This window comes from Echinops telfairi, unplaced genomic scaffold, assembly GCF_000313985.2.
Source record: "Echinops telfairi isolate 266 unplaced genomic scaffold, ASM31398v2 ScPeMD7_2291;HRSCAF=2852, whole genome shotgun sequence".
Taxonomy (NCBI): domain Eukaryota; kingdom Metazoa; phylum Chordata; class Mammalia; order Afrosoricida; family Tenrecidae; genus Echinops; species Echinops telfairi.
This window is the reverse complement of record NW_022106189.1, coordinates 1129400-1151994: the sequence shown is the minus strand read 5'-3', so window position 1 is coordinate 1151994 and position 22595 is coordinate 1129400. Positions and strand designations below refer to the sequence as shown.

Genomic DNA, 22595 nt, shown 5'->3' with positions numbered 1-22595 from the left:
GATGCTATACCTTTTGATAGCCGGGCACCATCAGCTTTCTTTGCCACATTTGCTTATGCACTCATTTGTCTTCAGCGATCATATCATGGAGGTGAGCACACAATGATGTGATTTTTTTGTTCTTTGATGCCTGATAACTGATCCCTTCGGCACCTCATGATCACACAGGCTGGTGTGTTCTTCCATGTGGGCTTTGTTGTTTCTGAGCTAGATGGCCACTTGTTTACCTTCAAGCTTTTAAGATCCCCTGCGCTATATCTTTTGATAGCTGGGCACCATCAGCTTTCTTCACCACATTTGCCTATTCACCCGCTTTGTCTTCAGCGGTTGGAAAATGACACATTCCTTTGGGAGAATCAAGTTCTCTCCCAACCCTTTGGGGTGGCCAAGAAGCCGGTCACTGCTGGTGGTCCTCACCCAAGGGACGGCCACTTTCTCCTGTGCATTTTGCTTGGCCATCTTTCTGATTTTTCACACATTGTCCTTGCTCAGCTTTTGAGTCAGTATAAAGACTCATGGAGGTTTCTATCTATTTTGGCCGAGGGGCCCTGTTTATAAGGAGATAGCCACCATTTCCCTTTGCTGGCAGTCAGTGCCACGTTGGCCACTATCCCCGAATGGGAGAGAATCCACTGAGTGTTTGCTTCCCTTCCCTTGCTCCTCGCCCTCGCCCCTTTTAGGCCTCTCCACGAGGCAAGTCCCTTTTGGCTTTTGGCACCTTTGCATCCTCTTTCCCAGGGGCCTTAACTCCTTCTCCCACTCCAGGACAGATGTTCACATGTCCCCCTGGCAACCCCTGACTCACTTCCAGCCCAAGTTCCTTTTGCCATACTTTCCAGGCTCCCCTTCTCTCCTCCCTCCTTCTCCCCTTCCACCCCTCCCATAACCACCAGAGTTCCCGAGGCTCCCTGCCTTGACTGACCTCTCCAAGGACTTGTCTTCTTCTTCTTCCCCTGGTTCCTTTTGGACTCCCAGCTGGGGCTCTCCCTCAGTAGATGATTAAGCAACAACTCTTCACATGGCAAGACCCTATGTCTTCTTGTATCATAGTCCCTCAGCCCAAAGGTCTTCCCTCTTCCCCTGTGACTCAACCGGCCATCACTACCAAGTCTGATCTCTCTCAAACCCACCCCAAACCTAAACATTTGATTTAATCTTGGAAAAGTCCTCTTTCAGGATTGTAAATCTCTGTGCGTAATCTGGAAAAACCATAAAAGTGTAAAGAAGTTGTAATCATTTTTTTAGGGCTGCTGTAACATAGTACCACAAATTGGATGGCTTAAGACTCCAAAAAATGAAATTCACTGCCATCAAGTCAATTCCAACCCCTGGCGACCCTAGATTCCTAGAGGACAGGGTAGAACTACCCCCTGTGAGTGTCCATGACTGTAACGCTTCCCAGCAGTGGAAAGCCAGCTGAAGTGTACTGACTCACGACTCTGGAGGATCTGGAAATCGGGGTCTTGGCAGGGTCGTGTCCCATTCTAGGGGCAGGTCTGTCCTGGTCTCTTTTAGCTTCTGGTTGTTCAGACGTTCCTTGACTTGTGGATGTATTTTCACATGACATCTTCCTGCTGTGTGTCTCTGTGTCTGTATCCTCTTTGGTAAGAACAATACTCAGGTTGGATAACAACCGTCTCTACAGTGGTATGATCTCCTGGTAGCTAATAACACCTTCAAAGACCCTATTTCCAAAGCCATGTTTGAGGACGAACATACATTTGACTTAAGCTATGGGATTTTCAATCACCTCATACGTATGTGAAAGCTGGATGTTGACCAAGGAAGACAGAGAAGAACTGATGCATTTGAACCATGGTATTGGTAACGATTGTTGACTATACCATGGGTCACTGGAGCAGTGGGCTCAAATATAACACCATCTGTGGTGGGCAGTGTTCTGTTGTTCAGAGGGTCACTATGAGTCAGAACTGACTCAACAGACCTAACAACAACAACAGCTGGAAGAATGAGTGTGATAGTTTGGGGTTTTGTGCCAACATGGCACCTGTAAGAAGATCTGGGTGGAGTTTAGCCTAGCCTGTCAATCAGGTTGCTGCTTGATGACCTCATTTGGAAGTGCCACTGAGATAAATGGCTCTGTGGAGGTGGGCCACTCTCTCTGTGCTTTCACCTTCCTGCTGGCCCTGTGATGCTTCCACTGCCTCTGGATCCACATGACTTTGCATCCACCAGCCTCTGATCTCCCTGTATTCTGCATCATTGCATGTGGCTGCATGAGTCTGAAGAGGGATTTATGGACTAGTATCAGACTTAATGATTTGATCTGGACTGGGCTGGGATGTTTTCTTGATACATTACCTCTTGATATAAAGCTCTGTCTTACACATATACGAGTGTCACTGAATTTGTTTCTCTAGTCAACCTGGCCTAACACAATGAACAAGTCTCTCTTGGAAAGAGTACAGTCATATTGCTCCTTAGAAGCAAGGATAGGAAGGCTTCATCTCATGTACTTTGAACATGCCGTTAGGAGGGACCAGTCCCTGGAGAAGGACATTACACTTAGTAAAGTAAAGGCCAAGGACAAAGAGGAAGACCTCCAACAGAATGGATTGCTAGAATGATCTCAAGCATAGTAGTGACTGTGAGGATGGGGCAGGGCTAGGCAGTGTATGTTCCGTTGTGCACAGGGTGCTGTGAGTTAGAACCGACCTGAGGGTACCTAGTAACAAACACAACAGGGAGGAGGATTTCAACATTTCTCTATAGAGACTACAATTCAATCCATAACAGAAGCTGAAAAACATTCATTCTGAATCTCACTCTAATATGTTGCCACATTGAATCTGTCATAAGAAAAACTTTAGTAGTTTTCCTCATATTATAAAAGTAGTATGATTTTATTACAGAAAGGCATCAAAACACAAAGAAGAAAAACACAGCCATCATCCCCTGCCTCCACCCTAGAGTTACCTGCTGTGACAAGGTGGATATGCAGTTTCCTCTTTCTTGCGCGCACACACACATTTATAAAATTGGGGCCATACTGAAACACTGTTTATGTAACCATAATGAACTTAGGGTAGAAATACTACCACATGTCCTTGACTTTTCCACTTATTCATTAGACTCCCACTCCCCTATTCCGTCAGACCCCAAGCAACCCCTCACACTGAGTCCACAAAGGTGGGGGTGGGGGGTGGGGGGTGCTGATTCCAATGCCACACGAAGAAGCAGCTGTCTTACCTGTCCAAGGTGCTTGTTTCTTCTGTTGGCCACTTGATGCCCTGACTGTGCACAGTGCAGCCCTGTGGACAAGGACCCCTGCTCATGCTGCCATTGCTTACCCCAGGCCTGCACAGACAGGAGAGCCCCAGGATGACTGGTTTCTCTTCTCGAGCATTGCCCCAACTAGGGAGGCCAGAGCCCTTAGGCTCTTGAGCTCAGACAAATAGACTAGGGGTCACCTGCCCCTGGTGAATTCCTCTAAGAGATGCTTCCTGCCGGTGGGTTTTGATTAGGGCCTGGTGGATATAGCCAGGCATGGCTTCAAATCTTAGAGAGCCAGGCTTGAGGCTTGGGTCTGTGCTGAACAAAGTGCACATAGTAGGCTTTAGCCTGCTCTTCTTGGAAAGCGTGGCCCTTGTCTGACATCTGTGAACTTGGCTGATATAAGCCTTGGTCTAAATCAACGGTTCTCAACTAGTGGGCCACGACCCCTTTGGGGGTCGAATGACCCTTTCACAAGGGTTGCCCAATTCATAACAGTAGCAAATTTTCAGTTATGAAGTAGCAATGAAAATAATTTTAGGGCTGGGGGTTCACCACCACATGAGGAACTGTATGAAAGGGTCGCAGCATTAGGAAGGTTGAGAACCACTGCTCTAAATAAGGGTGGCTCACTGTGCCTAGACTGTGCAAAAAATGTAACTTGGGCTGAACACTTGCTTCCCTCCGTGGGTCTGGGATTTATGTGCATGTAACCTATGAGCCCCCTGGATTTCTAGACCAGGCGTGCTCCCCGGTCAACAACTCTCAGGAGGTCTTGTACCGATTGCTGGAGGACTTACGCGTGTTCCGTGTGCCTCCTCTGTGAGCAAACTCTCAGAAGGTATCTGGCTCCTTCCAGACTTCTCTCAATGCACCTTTCACCGGTGCTCATGGGATTCGTACCCTTTCACTGTCATCAATCTTAGCCCTTACGGCCGACTCTCTATGGAGTTCTACGGCAGCATGCTTGCTAGAGTGGACAGGCAGTGAAGAAGAGGAAGGCTCTCACACGACAGACTGACAGCGGCTGCAGCGAGGGGCTCGGGCACAGGAGCACCTGTGAGGACGGCACAGGACCGGCAGCACTTCCTTCTGCTGTGCATGGGGTCACCACAGGCCTAACCTGACTCGATGGCATGTAACGCGATGGCATGTAACGTGAGTCGTTCGGCGAAGCACTGAACCTGAACGGCCGGTCTTGGCAACCTCCAACACAACAGAGCCCTTGCTCTCACCGAAGGACGTGGGGGCTCCTGCAAAGCGGTCTCTGTATCTCCATGGGCACTGTTGCAAGCCCGCCCTCATCAGTCCAAAGTGAGGCACCCCCTCTACTGTAGTATTTCTTTTCATTATTTCTTTCCATTTTCTTTGCATCTCCTGAAAAGCTCCTGACCACATTTCTTGCAGAAAAGGATTTTATCTTTGCCACAGCAGTCACCTTCTCACATTGGCCGCCACCAGAATGCACGTCAGTCCGGGTGTTAGAATAGTCTTCTCAGGGTTTGACGGCTGACTTTCCAGAAGTGGACACCAGGCTGTGCTTCTGAGGCAATTCTGGGGAGACTCCAAGCGCTGACCTTTGGTCAGCAGCTGAGCACGTGAACGGCGTCTGCCACCCACTGACTCTTCGTCTGTTAGACCCTGCTTTGTTCTCATCGCACCGTCTAGGTGGTCATCGTCAGCATGATCTTGAACCGCCGTGGGAACCAGTCCCCGGTAGACGGACACTTAGGCGCTGCCAGGGTCTGGCTGTGACTCCTAACGTCCAGTGGACACTTTCATGCAGAAATCTCTGACGGGAGTTCTGCTATTCCATCAGGAGAGACTCCTTGGAGAACAATTGCTGCTGGGGCAAAGAGAGTGAACTTTTTTTGAGTTCTGGAGACTCAAAAAAGAGTGAAGTTCTTGAAACATATCTCTGGATTCTGCAAAGGAGGCTCCCTCCTAACATGGCCAGTTTCCACCAGCTGGCTATGGGACTGTGGGGGAGTTTCCCACAATGCCCAGGTTGGCAAGGGTGGCCTTGCTGCTCTTGGCAGGAGATGTTGGAAAGTGCTTTGCCCTTTTGAGCTGCGTGGGGGGCAGGGGACCATGGTGCCATGCTGCAGACCGGTAGAGCGCCCATGGTAACTCACTGTGCCACTCCAGTCAACGCCAGTGACATGCGCTCTCTCATCTCTTTGAGGATCCTGTGGATGGACGCGTGATTCGAGATTTTGAGCCTCATCCCCGAGCTCCCGTGTTGGAGTGCAGCATCACAGCCGATAGCAGAAGGTGACCGACCTTTGTTTTACGGGGGTCAGGAACCAGAGAACGGGAGGGCCAGGAGGGAGGACCACAGGCCAGGTGTGCTGGGACAGGCGGCTGCTTTTTTTTTTTTTAAAGAAAAAGACAACCATATTCTCACTAATTGTTTCACAGCCGCCCCCCCCCACTTTTTTGCTGTGAGAATTGAATAGATGGGCTAACACTTAGAAACTGTAAAGTGTGTAGAAAAATGACATTCATTGTGGCTGATATAACAAAATCAAATTTACTGCCATTGAATTAATACCGACTCATAGCGACCCTATAGGACAGGGTAGAACTGCCCTTGTGAGTTTCCCAGGCTGGAGCTTCTACTATTGCTGGGAGAAGGAACCCCATCTTTCTCCTGGTCTAATACAAAGCCAGTCTGAAGTTTCTTCTCTGTCGTCCTATGTGCCAGGGGTGGTCGCTTCATGATCTCAGTTGTGCCCTTGTGGCGCACAGGGATCACAGGCCCAGCACTCCAGAGCCCGGACCAGGCCTGTCATGCCGGAGGTTCAGGGCTGGGCCGAGACCACGCACAGAGAAGGTCCCCAGCATGCCCTTGCTTAACCCCTTTACACAGGGGTTTGCTGAAATGGGTTTGCTTTTACCCTGAGTAGCAGCTAGAAAAATCATTTTTATAAAAACAGATGGGAGGGATTTGTGCCCTGCAAATGCACCTTCCGTAAAGGACACACACTGCCTCTGAAACACGCAACATGAGCCGACAAAGGTCATGCGTGCTGTTTCACTGAATGTTCCAGAAACCCGCTGCCTGGAAAAAGATAAGCAAGCAGAGAGGGAAGTGAATCGTCGGTCACCCCTTAGCAGGAAACAGCCCATAACAGAAATGAAGATATGACGCCTTTAAAAGCGCCAAGGCAAAAGGACATGGTTGAGTGCCTGAGGGACGATGCCTTGGCAGAAAGAAGAGACTCTAGTCCTGTAAAGAGCTGCAGTCCCGTAACCCAGGGGCCGGTCTGCCCTGCCCTGTAGGGCTGCAGAGAGTCGGGCCGGACTCCAGGGCCGTGAGGGGTCTTTATCGTGCCTTGGTGCTGGCTCTCTTCTTCAGTGAGTTCCAGGATTACAGTTCCTGAGTGAATACAGCTCTGCCTTGGCCAACCCTCTTGCCCCCTCCAGGGTCCAGGTGAAATCTCTGCAGAGTGGAAGCTACCTGTGCAGCCTCTGCCTTTGAGTCAGACCCAGAGGCCCCCCAAGAGGGCTCATGTAGCTCAGGGCCCCAAGGTTCCTGCTTGAGGGTTCCCCATAGGAGGGCAGGTGGGCCGCCTGAGGATGAGGCCACCCTCTTCACTCAGCAATGAAGACCACATTCACCTAATAAACAATCATCAAGCCAAACCAAACCAAACCAAACTCCCTGCTATCGAGTCGGTGCCAACACACAGCGACCCCATAGGATGGAGTAGGACCGCCCCCGCGGGTTTCTGAGGCTGTACATCTTTATGGGGGCAGACAGCCTCATCTTTCTCCCGAGGAGCGGCTGGTGGGTTTGAGCCACCGACTTTGTGTTTGTCTAGCAGCCCAATGCATAGCCCACCATGACACCAGGCCTCCTCATAATCAATACGAGGCCTGGTAAGGAACATTTTCACAAAACACCTTTTCTGGAGCATCTTTTGAAAAGGGCATTACATGCGATCTCAGTTTTAGAATATACAATTTTGCTTGTTTGTTTCCTCTGAAGAAGCTGTTGGAATTATTCTGTTACGAAGGGTCTGTATGTGCACTTTTTATTTTCAGAGTTGTGGCAGCATCCTACGACAAAACAGTCAGGGCTTGGGACCTTGAGACAGGAAAGCTGCTGGTATGTATGTCTGCCCAGTGGGCAGGCGGTGTGGGCCGGTCCAGGGTGGTTGGGGTGTGGGGAGCAGGTGAAAGGCCCAGGCTCAGAGGAGAGAAGCACTTTGTTCCAGATGTGGACAGCAGGCTACAGGAACTGTGGCTGGCTTGCCAGGTCTGCAGCAGTAGATGCAGATGATGGAGGTAGGGGCTGGGGGAGAGAGTGTCTAGGAAGAGGCAGAATGTGGACTGAGCCCCAGAAAGGAGGGGAGGGGCCAGGGCACATTGGGCCAGGCTGCATAGGAATGTGGGATGTCTAATTTGACTGGGCAGGAAACAAGGCTGAGAGCATTGGACAAAGGCCACATGGCCAAAAGGCAAGGTCTCTAGGCCTTCCCAGCAGCCCCTCGCTCCATCCTTGAAGGACTGCTCGCAGTCCAAGCAGGGAGTCCGAGAACTCTGACCCCCCAGGATCCCTCCCTTTCTTCCTCCCGCATACCCCAAGGTCTCCCTCTCCACTCCTGTGGCCCTGCAACACTACGGCCTCTCCTCTCCCTTCTTCCTGTTTGCTCTCCTTAAAATGCAACTTTTCTGCTTCACGCAATGGCCGTTTTATATTCATTGTACATTTATTTATTTTTTTGCAAGTTGAGATGAAACAACTCCCGTTGCCTCAGTCTGTTGAACGATTTCCATTTGTATTCTGTCAATCCTGGACCCCTGTTTTATGCCAGCTGGGGATTCTCCCTTCACTACCTTTGGTTCTTAACTGTATCCTACTTTGATCATGTGTAACCTGTGGCTTCCCTAATAAACCCCGTGGCTCGGAGTGTGGACTCTGCATTCTGGGAGGCCATTGCCATCATCGAACCGAGCAGAAGGATGGCCAGAGTGGTCCTTAGAGGCAAGAATGGCAAGACTCTGTCTTACGTACTTTGGACCTATTGTCAGGGGAGACCAGTCCCTGGAGAAAGACATGGCGCTTGGTCAAGTGGAAGGGCAATGAAAAAGAGGAAGGCTGCATAGACGTGTTGGCTGCTGCAACAAGGGGCTGAAGCATAGGAGCAATTGCAAGTCCGGTGCAGTGTTTCCTTCTGTTGTTCACAGGGTAGCTCTGGGTCAGAAGTGACTTGATGGCACCTAACAACAACAACGACAACAACAACAACAACAACAACAAGCAGAGACAGAGAGACATTCTGTGGGAGGGCTGATGGGAGTCAGAATTGGTAAAAGGATTGGAGAGTGGTAACAAAACAAAAGAGAAAATCCTGAAACCACATGAGAAAATGGCCTGCAGGTGGCATCTGACCTCCTCCAGGTTCCCAAGACTGATTTTGACCCCAGGCCGAGGTCAGACCTCCCTCCAACCTTCTTCACCAATTCTGACACCAACCCTCTCTCCCACAGCTTGCTCTAATTTTTTCAGTTTGGTTCTAGAACTCATGGCAGTGGCCGCAGAAAACTCACAAAGGATACTCAAGCTTATGGAGTTTGTTAGGGGAATTAACGGGTTACAAATCAGGTGAGAAATGCTCAAGATGCAGTTGTTCAGTCACGACAGTTCATCCTCTGCTGGGCCTGCAGACAGGATTCTCTCTGGCCCTCAGCTTCTCAGCCTGGACTCTGCCCTGCTCAGGAAATGTTACAAAGCTCTCTCAGGGCTGCCAATAAATGACCAAGAAGGAGCTCTGGTGGTGTTGTGGTTAACTGCAAAGTCAAAGTCAAAAGTTCAAAAACACAAGTCATTCCTCGGGAGAGAAACGAGATTTCTACTCCTGTAAAGAATTATGGTCTTGGAAATCCACAGGGCCAGCTCCACCCTGTCCTATAAAGTCACTATGAGTTGGAATTGACTCAATGGCAGTAAGTTTTAAAATAACTACCCAAAGGGCATGCCACTCTGCCATAAGCCTCAACTGGAAGGCATTTAACTCTAGCTCTCTGGGTCAGCAAACCCAGCTCCCCAATTAAGTTCCCAGAGGCACCCTACTCCACAAACTAGCCTCCTATCCCAAATCACTCAGCGTTCGTTACATGCTCTGTTGGCTGGGAGTCCACCACTCCATCTGATGCAGTTCCTCTGGGGTCAAGCTATCTCCTAGATCCGGGTGGTTTGATGTGCAGGGATCTCAGAGTCTGAAGGACGCTCCACTCCTGGCTCTGCTCTCTTATTGGTAGTAAGACCCCCATTTTCTGCTTCTATGATGGCCCATTTTACACCCATCAGGATGGCAACCACAACTAACTGTTAAGAGTCACTCACAGCTAAACCATCACTGTCTTCTCCCACCTTCTTATCCAGACCCATGAGAAAAATGTAGGGTGTTTGGTGGGAGGAGCAAAGGCTGTGGCTAGAAGGTGCATGTAAGTAATTTACTGCCTGGCATCACTACCAGAGATGCATGTAAACCTGATCTTGGTGTCTCTTTTCCTATTGACCTGTTTACATAGGAATACTTGTCTATATATTTTGTTAACCAAAATGATGTCATCATGCATCTACTCTTCAGGCTCTGATTCCTTTCCCCTCCCAATTAACAACAGTTGTGAATAAACGTACATCTGTGTCTCTCTTTTTAATGGACCCCTAGCTTCCTCAGTAGAGACAGGCTACCCCATATTTCATCATTCCTTGTTATAGGGCACTGAGGGGCTTTTCACTTTTCCCTACTATTGACAATACTAGCATGGGGAAAGGAGCTTAGGTAGCATAATGGGTTATGAGTTGGGCTGCTAACCACAAAGTTGGCTGTTCAAATCCACCAACCTCTCTGATGGACAAGGATGAAATTACTTGCTCCTATAAAGATTTGTATTCTCTTACAACAAAAGATATGTAGACCAATGGATTAGAACAGAGAACACAGTAATACAAGAGAACCCAATACAGAGAACCCAAGCACCTGCAAACACCTCAATTTTGACAAAGGACTAAAACATGTTCAGTGTGGAAGAGATGGCCTTTTCAATAAATGGTGCTGGAAAAGTTGGAACTCAACCCTACAAAGGAATGAAATAAGGTCCATATGGCACATTAGATAAAAAAATGAACCCAAGAAGGATTAAAGACCTAAATATAAACCCTAGAACCATAAGGATCATCAATGAAAAAATAGGGACAAATTTAAAGACCCTAATACATGGGAGAAAGATGGGGCTTTCAATTCTCATAGAGTTACACTCTGGGAAACCCCCAGGGGCAGCTCCACCTTGTCCTCTAGGGTCCCACGAGTCAGCACCGACTCGATGGCAACGAGTTTGGTCTCTTTTGGAATACAAGGCATAAACACACTACTAAGCATAAGGAAGAAACACCGACACTACACAAGACCAAATAGAGGCCTGGGGCCTTCTGACATTTATGTACATCAAAAGACTTCATTAACAAAATAAAAAGAGAACCCACAGATTGGGGAAAATACTTGATACAGTTAGACATTGTGGAGTTAGAGAATGTTTTGTTGTGTATATTTTTGCCACAAATAGAAAAATAATACTTACATGAATAACAATGAGTACAAGGAAGAAGAAAATGTTCTAGAAATGACTATGGTGACAACTGAACAAGTCTTCTTGATAGGACTGACTTATTGAATTGTATGACATGTGTATGAAGTGCTGATATGTAAAAAAAGAAAATCTTATTTGACAACGATATGTCAAATTAAGGGCTAATTTCAAAAGTCTATAGAAAACTACAACACCTTAATTAAAAATAACCCAATTAAAAATAGGTACAAGACATGAACAGCCAACTTACTACAGATTGCACCCAGGCAGCTAACAGTCATATGAAGAAATAAATGCTTGCATTCATTAGCCACAAGAGAAACAGAAATTAACAATGAGATATCGCCTCACACTGACATTCTTAGCAAAATTAAAAAAAAACAGAAAATAAATGTTGGAGAGACTGTGGAGAGATTGAAACACCCCATACATTGCTGATAGGATTGAAGAATTGTATGGCCACTACAGAAAATAAATGCAAATACAAATACCTTATGTTCCTGCCATCTTGCTACTTGGTATTTACTCTAAATAAATAAAGAACAAGAACAGACATATGCATACCATGTTTTATAATAGCAAAAAGATGGAAACAATAAAAAAAATCTGTGGAGGAATGGATAAACAAACTCTGGCCCCTACACATAATGAAATATCGTGCATTCCTAAAAAACAATGGTCTGTCGAGCACCTCAAGACACAGACAAAATTGGAGGACCTTAGGCTCAGCAAAATTAGTCAATTTCATAAAGATAAACATGACACCATTATTATAAAGGAAGAAAGAAACATAAAAGCGGTTTTCACGTCGAAGGAAAATACTTTGGAGACTACCTGAGGCCGGGCTGTGGGAAAAGGAAGAAAGCTGGGGACAGGCAGTCAGGAGGGGAGGGTGGAAAAGGAAAACGACGAAGGAAAGGGGAAGGAGTAACCACATGGGGGTGTGGGGAGGGAGGGCTTAACGGGTCCTGCGACTGCTTTGGTGAGATGGGCTGTACAACCCCAAAGAGCATGCTTTTCTTTGTATGTGTTAATCCAAAAATAAAAGGGGAAATGGATAAAATTTACATTTAAAAAAGAAAAAAAGAGAAGGGTCACAACCTTAAAAACGGTGCAGATTCCTGGCCCATCAGATCTAAACACGGTCTGAGTGGTTACCCATGGAAGAAAAGTAACATCGAGACCGACTTCAATTCTTTTGTGGCATGAAAGCCAATTTCAACAAACAAACCAAAAGATTCACAGCCTTGGAAACCCACAGGGGCAGTTCCACTCGACTCAGAGGGTCACTCTGAGTGGAATCTATTTGATGGCCATGGGTTTGGAGTTTAGGTAATGCGGGAAGTTGGTACATTGTGGGGTACCAGCCCCCACAATCGAATGGGGCCAAGGGACAGTTGTGTAACTGAGGGGTAGCATTAAAAAGACATCAGACAAGATAAAGCATGCAAGTGCTCACCTCCGGGACCACCATGACTTCAGGTACCAGGTCCACAGAGAGAATATATTTCCAACCAAGGCTGAGATACACTCAGGGGTGTGCCAGCCCCCCTAATTACAGGTAACCACATGTGTAACAAAATGGTCTGTACCCTAACCCTAAAAGCCCCTGACTACATAGGAGGAGTCACCTAACGTCAGTCCCAGGGGCAGATCAGGGGCAGTGGCTGTCCTCAGAGCCCAGAGAGCAATAGCACTGTCTGCCTCTATCGTCAGAGCTGCCAGCTAGATAGCAACCCGCCATGTGCTTGTAGGAGGTAACTTTAAGGCAGCACTATTATGGGAGGATATAGTGGGGAACAATAGTAATTATGAGACTGTGATTGGGACTTGCCTCTAACTCACGAGGGTGAAGGCCTCCCTCCACCCCAGAAACCCAGCCTGCCAGGCTTAATATGAGAATAACGGATTCATCCACATATACACTCTTCCTGTTCTCTGCTTCCCATAGTTCATGTTTTTAATACACATCTTCCTCTTTTTAAAGGATAGATAGTTTCTACTTCTATTGCTAACTTTAACAATATGGAAATTAAATTGCCCATTGGCTTCCCACAAACGGGGTCAGCTTGGTCCCCAGGGACCCAATGAGCGCTCAATAGTTCTCACCAACACGTGCTGCGTGGCACCGTTTTTCATGTTTTAGCCCATTATCCTGTGACTCGATTACTCCTGACGTGGAGCACTTTGCCAAATGTTGACTTCTGCTTTTGAAAAGACTTTGTTCTTGTCTTTCACCAGATTTTCCATCTGGGGTGTTTTTCTTTTACTTCCCTGAAAGTCCTTTTGTTTAATTTTGTTCCACGAGCAGTCTGATGCCATTTGCCAAATCCCTGACTGAATTAGTTATTTTCTGCCGCTTGACCAATTATTCCACAAAAGCAGCTTGAAATAGCAAGCCTTTACAATTTCACACAGTTTCTGGTGGTCCCAAACCTGGGAGCAGGTGGTCTGGCTTGTCTTTCATGAGGTTATAGTTAAGATGGTATCCAGGGTAGCTGCCATTTGAAAGTCTGAAGATGCTCTATTAAGATGGCACATTCCTTAGCTGTTGGCAGGAGGTCTCAGTCCCTCTCTTGTGGGATGACTGGAATATTCTCAGGACATGGTTGTTAACTTCCTCCAGAGTGAGTGATCCAAGAGAAAAACAAAGAGGAGGCCATGATGCTCCAGTACGACTGAGTCACAAATGTTCACTTTGGCTCTATTCTTTAAAAAATATATTTTTATTGTGGTGAAACATATCCCTTCAGGACCAGTAGTGTGAGTGGCAATACTGGGAGGGTGAAGGGAGGGTGGATTGGAAAGGGGGAACTGATTACAAGGATCTACATGTGACCTCCTCCCTGGGGGACGGACAACAGAAAAGTAGGTGAAGGGAGATGTCAGACAGGGCAAGATATGACAAAATAATAATTTATAAATTATCAAGGGCTCATGAGGGAGGGAAGAGCAGGGAGGGAGGGAAAAAAAATGAGGACCTGATGCCAGAGCCTTAAGTGGAGAGCAAATGTTTTGAGAATGATGAGGGCAATGAATGTACAAATGTGCTTGACACAATTGATGTAGGTATGGAGTGTGATAAGAGTTGTATGAGCCCCTAATAAAACGATTTAAAAAAAAGAAAAGAAAAATTTCTAAATTTTTCTAAAAAAAGGAAAACACAAACATTTAACAATTTTTATGTGTATAATTCAGTGACATTGGTTTCATTTATGATCATTATGCATCTTCAAACCTTTTTATCACCTCAAACAGAAACTCTTTATACTATAAGCAATAACTCCTCATTCCCTTCTGCCCCACCTGCAGAAATGGCTTATAAATCTTTCTTATATATGTGCCTATTATAGATACTGGCTTTAACTGAGATTATATAATATTTTGCAAAGGCATTCGACTATGTGGATTATGACAAATTATGAATAGCCTTGAATGGAAATTTCAGAACACTTCATCGTGCTCACATGGAAGCTGTACATGGATCAAGAGGCAGTTGTGCAAACAGAACAACGGGAAGCTGCATGGTTTAAAATCAGGAAAGGTGTGTCAGGGTTGTATCCTCTCACCATACTTATTCAATCTGTATGCTGAGCAAATCATCAGAGAAGCCGGATTCTATGAAGAACGAGGCCCCAGGATTGGAGGAAGGCTTGTTAGCAACCTGTGACACTCAGCGACACAACCTTGCTTGCTGAGTGTGAGGAGGACTTGAAACACTTGCTGACTGCAGCCTCCATTGTAAAGTGTAAAGAAGTCTCAAATCCTCACAACTGGATCAATAGGTAACATCATGATACCTGGAGGAAAGAATGAACTTTCGAGGATTTCCGCGGACTTGGATCCACAGTCAGTGCTCATGGAAGCAGCGGTCAAAAGATCAAAAGATGCGTTGCATTGGGCAAATCTGCTGCACAAGACCTCTTTAGAGCATTGAAAAGCAAGGATGTTACTTTGAGGACTAAGGTGTGCCTGACCCAAGCCATGCTATTTTCAATCAATCACCTCAAATGCATGTGAAAGTTGGACATTGAATAAAGAAGAAGAATCAATGCATTTGTTTGAATTGCGGTGCTGGTGAAGAATGCTGAAAGTACCATGGACTGCCAAAAGGAAAAACAAGTCTCTCTTGGAGAAATAATGGCCAGAATGCTTCTTAGAGGCAAAGATGGCTAGACTTTGTCCTATATGCTTTGGACATGTTGGCAGGAGAGACCAATCTCTGGAGAAGGATATCTTGCTTCGTAGAGGGACAACAAAAAAGAGAAAGGCCCTCAATGAGATGGATGGACACAGTGGCCACAACAATAGGTTCAAGCATAGGAAAAATCATGAGGATGGTTCAGGACCAGGCAATGTTTCATTTTGTTGTGAATAGGACACTCTGCATTTGTCACTCTGCATTGGGATCAACTCGATGGCACTTAACAATAACAACAACAAATATAACATCTATCCATTTGTCTGCTGTGGTAGTCACATAATCTGATGTCAACTTGTGGAGGGGTGGAGTCTATCCTGTCAATCAGGTTGCAGCTTGATGATCTCATTTAGAGGCACCTCGGAGATAAATAGCTCACTGGAGGCCAGATACAGACTCTCTGCTTCATCTTCTTGCTTATATGATACATGGAGCTATGCTAGAGCCCTGGAACCAGAGGAGCCACATGGAGACCCCTGCCAGTGTTGAGATAGCTCCACTGCCACTGGATCCACAAGACTTTCAACCCACTGGCCTGTGATCTTCCTGTATTCAGTGTCATTGCATGTGTTGCGTGAGTCTGAAGAGGAATTTATAGACTGGTATTAGACATATGGACTTGATCTGGCCCTGGCTGGGATGTTTTCTTAATGTACAATTGCTCTTTGATATAAAGCTCTTTCTTATACACATATGAGTGTCTGTGGATTTGTTTCCCTAGTCAACCCAGACTACCACAGCTGCCATATTCTATATTCATTAGAAGTGAGTCCCATATTCATGGTCCCAGACACGGTCCTAGCAGTCTCTCACATGACTCAAGAGTCAAGAACGAAAAGAGAAAACATTTTGTTAATTCATTAAAATTTAAGTTAAAAATCCAGTTTCTATATGCACAAGTGCTTGTTGACCCCATGGGACCAGTGGTTACCATATGGAACAGGGGATACATAGAAGCTTTTTCTCATCACCAAGCATTCTGCAGATCGAGAAAGAAAACCCCTTTTTTGGTTGTTGGCCCATTTCAGTGGCGAATCAAGTATGACAACTTCATAGTGTCCTGTAAGTTTTCTCCTGATGGCAAGTATATGGTCTCTGCGTCGGATGTGGACTGTGGACTCTATATAACAGATGCAGTCAATGCCACCACCATCGCACACGTTAAAAGTAAGTATGCATGGCCCCTGCTCTGTTCTCTTAGCCCTGGTAACAGCCACTTGGCACTTGACTGACAATGGCTTTAGATCATTTTAGGGCAGCAGCTCTCAACCTGTGGGTTGTGACCCCTTAGGGGGTTATGTTAGACAGGGTTCTCTAGAGAAACAAAACTAATGATTTTATATGTGTGTATGTGTGTGTGTGTATGTATATATATAAAACATAAGAAATAAACAGTTAACTAATCTATAAAGCAGTACAAATGACTCAGTGCAATTCACTTCCATGAGTCAGCTAGTACACTGGCAGTCCTTAAGTCTTGAGGACCGCTGGGTAGTCCCCCGTAGAACAATTCAGGTTATCCGGCCACAGGCAACAAACAGCAAGGCAGGTCACCCACAGTCAGCCAGATGACAGGGTCTGACAGTCCCCAGCTCAAGCAACGTATACTCCAGTAGCGTGGCGAAGCAAGTTGTGAAGGAACCGCAAACTACCGCGACACAGTCATGGGTTAGGTGTCCCACAGGCAGTGTAGCTTGCAAATTGAGGCAGAGAACAAGCTAAGGCAGCCGCACACTGGTCTGATCATCAAAGAGCAAGAGACAAGAAAGGCGAGGCTTGCCAAGCCATTTATCTCTTAATTGTTCAATTAATCCCACATGTGTTCATTGGCTATGTTGGCACAAATAAACTTACCTAACACAGGGTTGAATGACCCTTTCACAGGGGTCGCCTAGACCATCAGAAAACATATTTCCGATGGTCTTAGGAACCGAGACACCACTCCTCTATCCAGGCGGGTCTGCCCCCATGCAGATACACCCATATACGAGTACCTGGCATAATGATATCATCACGCCAGCTCCATCACATACACCCCATACAAATACAGGTGTGTGTGACAGGGTTGGCGCCATAATGTACTTATGTGGACCAGGCCCATGTGTAGAAAGCACCTGCTGTGTTGAAAGCAGCTACTCCGTTAAAAGCAGCTGCTGTGTTAAAAGCAGCTGCTGTGTTGAAAGCAGCAGTATTGGAGGTAAAATGGCACTTTATGAATTATAATTAATGGGTAAATGTAAAATCATCAACTACTGCACACAAAAAAATCTGTACCATGGGAACTTAATCTGGATGCTTATCAGTCTTTTTATATTCAGCTGTGGTTATGTTCAATTTGTATCAATGAAAATATATTCTGCATATGAGATTCTTACATTATGATTCATAACAGTAGCAAAATTACAGCTATGGAGTAGCAATGAAAATAATTTTATGGTTCGGGGTCACCACAACATGAGGAACTGTATGAAAGGGTTGAGGCATTAGGAAGGATGAGAACCACTGTTTTAGGGGATGAAATGGTAATTGTACAAGCATCATTCAGGCTGAGACACAGATTGATGTAATACAAGCAGAGACAGGTTCCCAAGGTGGATTCTCCTCAGATTCGGTTCAGTCTCTTGCTTGTGAAACATGAAGAAGCACTGTTCCTTTCTAAACGCACGTGGCCATGAGAGTCATCTTTTCTTTTCCCTTTGTTCCTATCTTATTGTGAATTGGGTGCAGGTTTACAGAGCAGAACTGTTTCCATTCAACAATCCACACACATTTTGTTTCATCTCCCTGATGGCAATCCCCACAACATCCTGTTTCCCTGGATTCCAGTTTCTAACCCTGTCTTTCCTAACCCGTATGAGCTTTGTCTTTGGGTGGTTGATTATTCCCCTCAGACATTCAGTTCTAGACCTGAAGGGTAACTAAGGGGCATAGTCTCAGGGTTCTTTTTTTTATGGTCAATTATTCTACTTTTATTTTTCTTTAAAAAATGTATTATTATTATTTAATCATTTTAAAACTCTTGTCACAATCCATATACACATTCATTGTGTCAAGCACATTTGTACATATGTTGCCATCATCATTTTCAAAACATTTTCTTTCTGCTTGAGTCCTTGGTATCAGCTCATTTACCCCCACTCCCTCTCCCTCCCTCATCAACTCTTGATAATTTGTAAATTATTATTATTTTTTCATGTCTTACACTGACCTATGTCTCCTTTCACCCACTTTTCTATTGTCCACCCCCCTGGGAGGGGGTTATATGTATATCCTTGTGATTGGTTCCCCCTTTCTCCTCCAACCTTCCCCTTCCCCTCCTGGCATTGCTACTCTCATTATTGGTCCTGAGGGGTTTATGTGTCCTGGATTTCCTGTGTTGCCAGCTCTTATCTGTGCCAGTGTACATGCTCTGGTTTAGTCGGATTTGTAAAGTAGAATTAGGGTCATAATAGTCTGGGGGAGGAGGCATTAAAGAACTAGAGGAAAGTTGTATGTTTCATCAGTGCTATACTGCACCCTGATTGGCTTGTACCTTCTTTGTGACCCTTCTGTAAGGGGATGTCCAATTGTCTACAGATGGGTTTTGGGTCTCCACTCCACCCTCCCCCTCATTCACATCAATATAATTTTTTTGTTCTGGGTCTTTGATCCCATCGACTCCTCATGATCACACAGGCTGGTGTGCTTCTTCCATGTGGGCATTGTTGCTTCTCAGCTAGATGGCCGCTTGTTTACTTCCAAGTCTTTAAGACCTCAGACGCTATATCTTTTGAAAGCTGGGCACCATCAGCTTTCTTCACCACATTTGCTTATGCAGCACCCATTTTGTCTACAGTGATCGTGTCAGGAAGGTGAGCATCACAGAATGCTGGGTTATTAGAACAAAGTGTTCTTGCATTGAGGGAGTACTTGAGTAGAGGCCAAATGTATCTCTGCTACCTTACTACTTAACATATAAATATATGTACATAGATCTATTTCCCTATCATTATATATACATATATTTACATATATACATGCCTGTATTTAGACCGCTATAAATGTCATTTGCCTACTAACTCTTTTCTCTATTTCCTTTTACTTCCCCATGAATCACCTTTTCTCTGTCTCAGATCACCACGAAAGGCTGATCACATCATGCTGCTTTGACTATGACAGCCGAAAGGTGGCCTCCGTCTCAGCGGACAGGACCATCAAGATCTTGGATGTTACATCCCAGGCCACGCTGCTCACCATCAGGAAGTGAGGAGGGGCAGAGCATTCCTGGACCCCACATGCACACCCTTCCTTACGCCATCAGCTTGTGAGCCAGCACCACATGGAGGCATCTTCGGGGGTGTCTAGGAGGCTGGAGAAGGGCAAAGGGAAGGAGGCAGGGAGGCCACAGGGAAACTGCCAAGTGTGGCCTGTGGGCCAGGCTGGGTGTCAGATACATTTGTTCTAAGGTGAGCCAACACTGGAGAACTTGTGTGGAGCTCCTACTAAACGTGAATTGCCAGCACCTCCTGATACATAGCATAGGAACACTTGATGATCTGGGGCCTTGTGGTGGGGCAGTCCTTCTCCAACAGACCTTGAGGCAGGAGCCCAGAATGTGGACACACCCTGTCCCCGTGCCTGACCCACCCAGCTGTGGCCTGTGTCAGCCTTTCCCAGGATGCTGAGGTGTCCATGCAGGATTCACCACTCACTGGCTGTGTGATCTGGGCCCTTAGTTTCATCATTTGCAAGCTGAGAAAACATGGTGCCTACTCATGGCGGTGGGATGGGTGGGCAAGGCCATGGAGATTTGGTGGAAGAATCTCACTTTCTATGTGGGAGATGTTGGATAGGTGGATTCCTACTTCAGGTGCAGCCCCCGTGGCAGCTCAAATGTCATTTTGAGGCTGAACAAGTTTCAGTGGAGTTTCCTGCCTGAGATGGGCTCGAGATTTACTGCCAAGAAATCAGCCAATGAAAACCTATGGAGTACAAAGACCCTCTCCCGTGGTGCAAGGGCACACCTCATGGGGCTGATGTGAGGGCTGGGTAAGATAATACATGGGCGTCCGTAGCAGAGTGCGGCTCCACGGTGAGAGCTCAGCAAGCGCTCTCTGTTACGGGAGAGGGACGTCCACGAACATCTAGGTCCACATGAGATGCCCCAGAAGGAGGGGCAGTGGTGGGGCACAGCTCTCATCACCACAGAGAGCCTGGTCAATGCTCCCTAGAGAGAAGAGAGGCAGGCAAGGTGGACACAACTTGGCCCACTGGTAATGGACAAGGTAAATATGAGAAATAGCCAAAGGCATGTTCGATGTTTTTCAATGTGTTCTTTACCCGAATTTTTTATTTCTCTGGAATTGTAGCTCTTAATCAGAAAGTAGTGGTGCCCAAAATCGCCAGGGTGCAGCCCAGAACTGGCTTCGGGTGCACGGCCTGCATAGTCACGCAGGCTCCCACGCTCCGAAGCTGCCCTGCTGGGTTTATCATCTGCTACCCATGTTGGGAAATGCCTACTATTTCTTAAACAAGGGGCTGGATGGCTTAATTTTGCACTGAGCTCTGCAAATTATATCGCTAACCCTGCTAGATTTTTGGAAATTTGTAATTCCAGTGGAATTTTGAAGCTTGCAAGCATTTTGTCAGAATTTCATGATTGTTTTAAAACCATTCAACATGATTTAGAAGATTGAAAAGGAGAAGGAAAATCTTTTCAGCCATATTCTTGTACACTGTGTTTTCTTCCTTCCTGATTTTCTCCGGGTCCTTCTCTCAGTTTCCTTTCTGTTCAGATAAACTTGTTTAGGCATCTTTTAGGCTAGGTCTGCAGGAGATACATTCTCTTCGTTTTCCTTGCCTGGGAAAATGTCTTGATTTCCTCTTAAACCCTGATGGCTGTTTGTAGGAGATAGAAATCTAGAGGGACTGGAGGAAGGGGTGCAAAGGGGGAACCGATTACAGGGATCTACATGTGGCCTCCTCCCTAGGGGGGACAACAGAAAAGTGGGTGAAGGGAGACATCGGACTGTGTAAGAGATGACAAAATAATAATTTATAACTTATCAAGGGTTCATGAGGGAGGGGGGAGCGGGGAGGGAGGGGAAAAAATGAAGAGCTGACGCCAGGGGCTTAGGTGGAGAGCAAATGTTGTTGTTTTTCACTTCATTTTCTTTTTTTAAATCATTTTATTAGGGGCTCATACAACTCTTATCACATTCCATACATACATCAATTGTGTAAAGCACATTTATACATTCATTGCCCTCATCATTCTCAAAAATTTCCTCTCCACTTAAGCCCCCCGTCATTAGGTCCTCATTTTCCCCCTCCCTCCCCGCTCCCCCCTCCCTCATGAACCCTTGATAATTTATAAATTGTCATTTTTTGTCATATCTTGTGCTGAAATCATATCACGTGCTGAAATGTGAAGATCTAATTGTCCCTCTAGATTTCTTTTGTTTGTTTGTTTGATTTATTGATTTTTAATCATTTTATTGGGGCCACATACAGGACCAGTGGTGTGAGTGGCGATACTGGGAGGGTAGAGGGAGGGTGGGTTGGAAAGAGGGAACCGATTACAAGGAACTATATGTGACCTCCTCCCTGGGGGACAGACAACAGAAAAGTGGGTGAAGGGAGACATCGGACAGGGCAAGATATGACAAAATATCTTTTCTGTCGTCCGCCCTAGGGAGGAGGCCACATGTAGATCCCTGTAATCGTTCCCCCTTTGCACCCCTCCCTCCAGTCCCTCTGGATTTCTATCTCCTACAAGCTTATCCATCAGGGTTTAAGATGGTGTAAATGTCTTTGACTTGGTCTATGTGGGGTACACCCAGCTTCAAGATATTTTGTCATATCTTGCCCTGTCCGATGTCTCCCTTCACCCACTTTTTGGTTGTCCATCCCCCAGGGAGGAGGTCACATATAGTTCCTTGTAATCGGTTCCCTCTTTCCAACCCACCCTCCCTCTACCCTCCCAGTATCGCCACTCACACCACTGGTCCTGCAGGGATCATCCACCCTGGATTCCCTGTATTTCCAGTTCCTATTTGTACCAGTGTACATCCTCTGGTCTAGCCAGACTGAGAGCAAATGTTTTGAGAATGATGAGGGCAATGAATGTACAAATGTGCTTTACACAATTGATGTATGTATGGATTGTGATGGGAGTTGTATGTGGCCCCAATAAAATGATTAAAAATCAATAAATCAAACAAACAAACAAAAGAAATCTAGAGGGACAATTAGATCTTCACATTTCAGCACGTGAAAAAACGCAAATGTATTAATTCCTTCTGGCCTCCCTGGTTTCTGATGAGAAATTTGCTGTCATCTGAATGGCTTCTGCCCTATCTGTACGTAAGGTATCATTTGTCTCTCATTGTTTTCAAGGTGTGTGTGTGTGTGTGCAGTTGTCAGATGTCAGTTACACTGTCTTGGTGTAAATGTCTTTGGCTTGGTCTATGTGGGGTACACCCAGCTTCTTGAATCTGTGGGCTCATGCTTCTTGCCAGGAAGGAGAGAACCCCTTGTCCTGTGATCCAGCACCGAACCTGGAAAGGTTTGTTAGTCC

The 22595-nt window shown here is 46.1% G+C and overlaps 1 protein-coding gene across 1 annotated transcript in view; it reads left to right on the top strand.

Moving 5' to 3' along the window:
• The window catches only part of WDR88 (WD repeat domain 88), a 54751-nt gene that overhangs the window by 12342 nt on the left and 19814 nt on the right, over positions 1 to 22595 (top strand). The window contains exons 3-6 of the mRNA XM_004704911.2: positions 5420 to 5508; positions 7285 to 7348; positions 16066 to 16204; positions 19150 to 19279. Of these exons, the coding sequence (XP_004704968.1) occupies positions 5420 to 5508; positions 7285 to 7348; positions 16066 to 16204; positions 19150 to 19279 (422 nt within the window). The remainder of the gene's footprint in view (positions 1 to 5419; positions 5509 to 7284; positions 7349 to 16065; positions 16205 to 19149; positions 19280 to 22595) is intronic.